This window comes from Carex rostrata, chromosome 8, assembly GCF_964058835.1.
Source record: "Carex rostrata chromosome 8, lpCarRost1.2, whole genome shotgun sequence".
In the NCBI taxonomy this organism is placed as follows: Eukaryota; Viridiplantae; Streptophyta; class Magnoliopsida; order Poales; family Cyperaceae; genus Carex; species Carex rostrata.
The window spans coordinates 7,644,124-7,646,697 of record NC_135925.1 but is presented as its reverse complement, the minus strand read 5'-3'; the positions used below and the strand labels follow the sequence as shown (position 1 = coordinate 7,646,697).

At 39.2% G+C, this 2,574-nt stretch overlaps 1 protein-coding gene across 1 annotated transcript; it reads right to left on the bottom strand.

The window, feature by feature from the left end:
• Positions 1 to 341: 341 nt before the first annotated feature.
• On the bottom strand, positions 342 to 2,299 carry LOC144558085 (cocosin 1-like). Its single transcript, XM_078306797.1, has 4 exons — positions 1,969 to 2,299; positions 1,610 to 1,881; positions 1,011 to 1,493; positions 342 to 905 (listed from the first exon to the last, which is right to left on the bottom strand). Exons 1-4 carry the CDS (start codon positions 2,297 to 2,299, stop codon positions 444 to 446), a joined length of 1,548 nt encoding a protein of 515 aa, XP_078162923.1. The 3' UTR covers positions 342 to 443.
• Between the last annotated feature and the right edge of the window lie 275 nt (positions 2,300 to 2,574).

The following is a 2,574-nucleotide window of genomic DNA, read 5'->3' as shown; positions in this document are numbered from 1 at the left end:
TATAGTTTAAAGTAAAATGTTATGGATATTGTAAAATTGAACAAATCATGTTAATTCTAGAGAGATTCAACATTAACATGAACTAGTACATTCATGATAATTGTAGAGAGACTCAACAATCAACATTAACTATTATATTTGACTAAGAATTAACTTTACTATTTCCAATAAAAAAATAGCCTAATCTACACATGCAACGTGTACATGAAAAAAATGAATTATCAGATATGTTTGGTACTGAACAAGTAGTGTACCACAGAGCAGGTACAAGCAAATATCAGAAATAGAACGTGAAAAATGATAGGTAGAAAACGTGAAATGTGGCAACACAACTAAATTCAGAAAGAGAAAAACAGACACCACTTTTATTGTTTCACACAAGAAAGAGATTACATGTCAAACATTCAAAACAACCCTTTCCTAATAGGGTTTATGCACTCTTCTTAATTATCTATTACTTGAGCAAGGGATACATCGGCATCTCTCTTATACTGGGGAACATATTCCTCACTCTGCTGTTCATAAGTCCCGGTGTACCAAGGAGTAAGAATTGTGAACTCCTCTCTCCTATTATATTTTAGTCTCCTAGCTTGTTCAATTGAAAGGCGGTAAGAAGCTCTAATCACATCCAATGGCAAGCCTCTGATAGTAGACGCCTTTCCAACAAGCTGGTTCACCATGGAATTATGATTGGTCTTGAACGAGACCCACTCAAATTGCTGTTGTTGGTTCGCTTTTACCAGCACTGCATAATTCTGTGGGATCAGTAATAGCTGCCTCTGGCGAAGCTGGCCGTCAAATACTGTCCTACCTTGGTGGTTGACTATTTGAACTCTTCCGAGACCACCGGTCACATACAACAAGCTATGTGCATTGATGTTCCAGTAAGGAGAAAGCAATGCATTCTACAATTTGTTAAAATGTGGTATATTATAACCAAACATTTGTATAATTAATTTGCTAAGAATTCACATTAATTATAAACAACATGTTTCAAATAATGTTCTTACCCTTTTGAGAACTCCTCTTGTTGCACTAAGCTGAACAAGGTTGAGGATTGGAAGCTTTTGACTATTGAGTGTAGTGATTCTTCCACCTTGCGGGTTGTAGATATCAGCATGATTTGGATCATTTATATTATATCGGATCTTCAATGCACAAAAGTTCTCGTCAAGACCGTTGGAGAAGTTACCTCCGTACTGTGGCTTCCCTTGTCCATATATCTCCCCTGGATATCTTTCAGTCTCATACTCCTCTGGTTGTTCCTGCTCCTCTTGGCTCCTAGTGGGTCTCAGCAACTGGAGCCCATGCTCTACTCGAACTATTTCACCTCTCTGGTCATCTTGGCTCTGGAGCCTTCTAGCAAGGTCCGGGTTCACTCCGAGAGCTTCGGCCAATAATTGAGTTTCAAAGCCACTAAGAACATTGTTTTTTGTTTCTTGGATCTCTTGGTAGGATTGACTGCTCTGATGTCTTCCAGCAAGGTAAAATTCCTGCCATTATTTTTTAATTAGTTACATATTAGTATTTTCTCAGCCTTCTTAAAGCATAAAAAAATTTCCATCTAAAAAATAATTAGCTAAATTTTTTGTTTCATTTACAATCATACCCTATGTCTTGGCTCAAGCTGGTTAGCACTATTTCTAGTGTCAGAAACAGTGACGGCAACTAGAGGGACGTCGCCATCATTATAGCACCAATGAGTGACACCGGCTGGAATTGCGATTACATCTCCCTCGCGGAAGCGATGAACCTTTTGGTGCTCGTCCTTAGGTCTTTGTGTCGGGCTTCCTCCCGCTTGTCCTAGTTGCTCAAACTGTTGCTCGAAAGATTGATAGGTTTCGGGACAGCCAGTGTATATTATGCCTAGCAATCCTCTCCCTGCATTTGATAAATTCATCAGTAAGTATTGATGACATCAATATTCAATACATTAACTTTTATAAACAATTGGTAAATTGACTTGACCTTGTGTTATGTAAACAAGTGAAGGTGTATTGGAGTACACAGGCAATCGAAGGCCCCTTGGCTCAATAATACGCCGAAATGCTGACAAGCCAGCACAGCGGAGCTGCTCGTTGCTTTCTTCATAGTATTCAGTTATACCCGCCTCCGATTGGACACGTCCTGTTGGTTCGAGTGCACTGAGCTGCTCAAAATGGCACGCCCTTTGACCGGGCCCAAGCCCACGGGAGCTCTGCCATGCGCTCTGGCCACCAAATTGAAATTGTGCCACACATCCTTGAAATATAACCAAGAGACACACAGAGAAAGTGAGAAGAGAGTAAACAGATGCCATAGCTACTCTGTCCTTGTTGCTATGTGAAAAAAATGTTTGAGTGAAGAGAAGAACGAAGTTGGATACATATATATAGGAACAAACACAAGTAATATCTATTGGATAAACTTACAAGTTGGTGAAATTAATCTAGACACAAATAATTCAACACACAATGTATCAGGACTGATAACTTGTCTTGATGAATTAATCTCTAGTGGGGCAGTGAACATAGATTTACTCTTGAAAGGTTGTAAAGTACTTGCTGCCTAAAATCGAAACCGTAGATAAAGTTT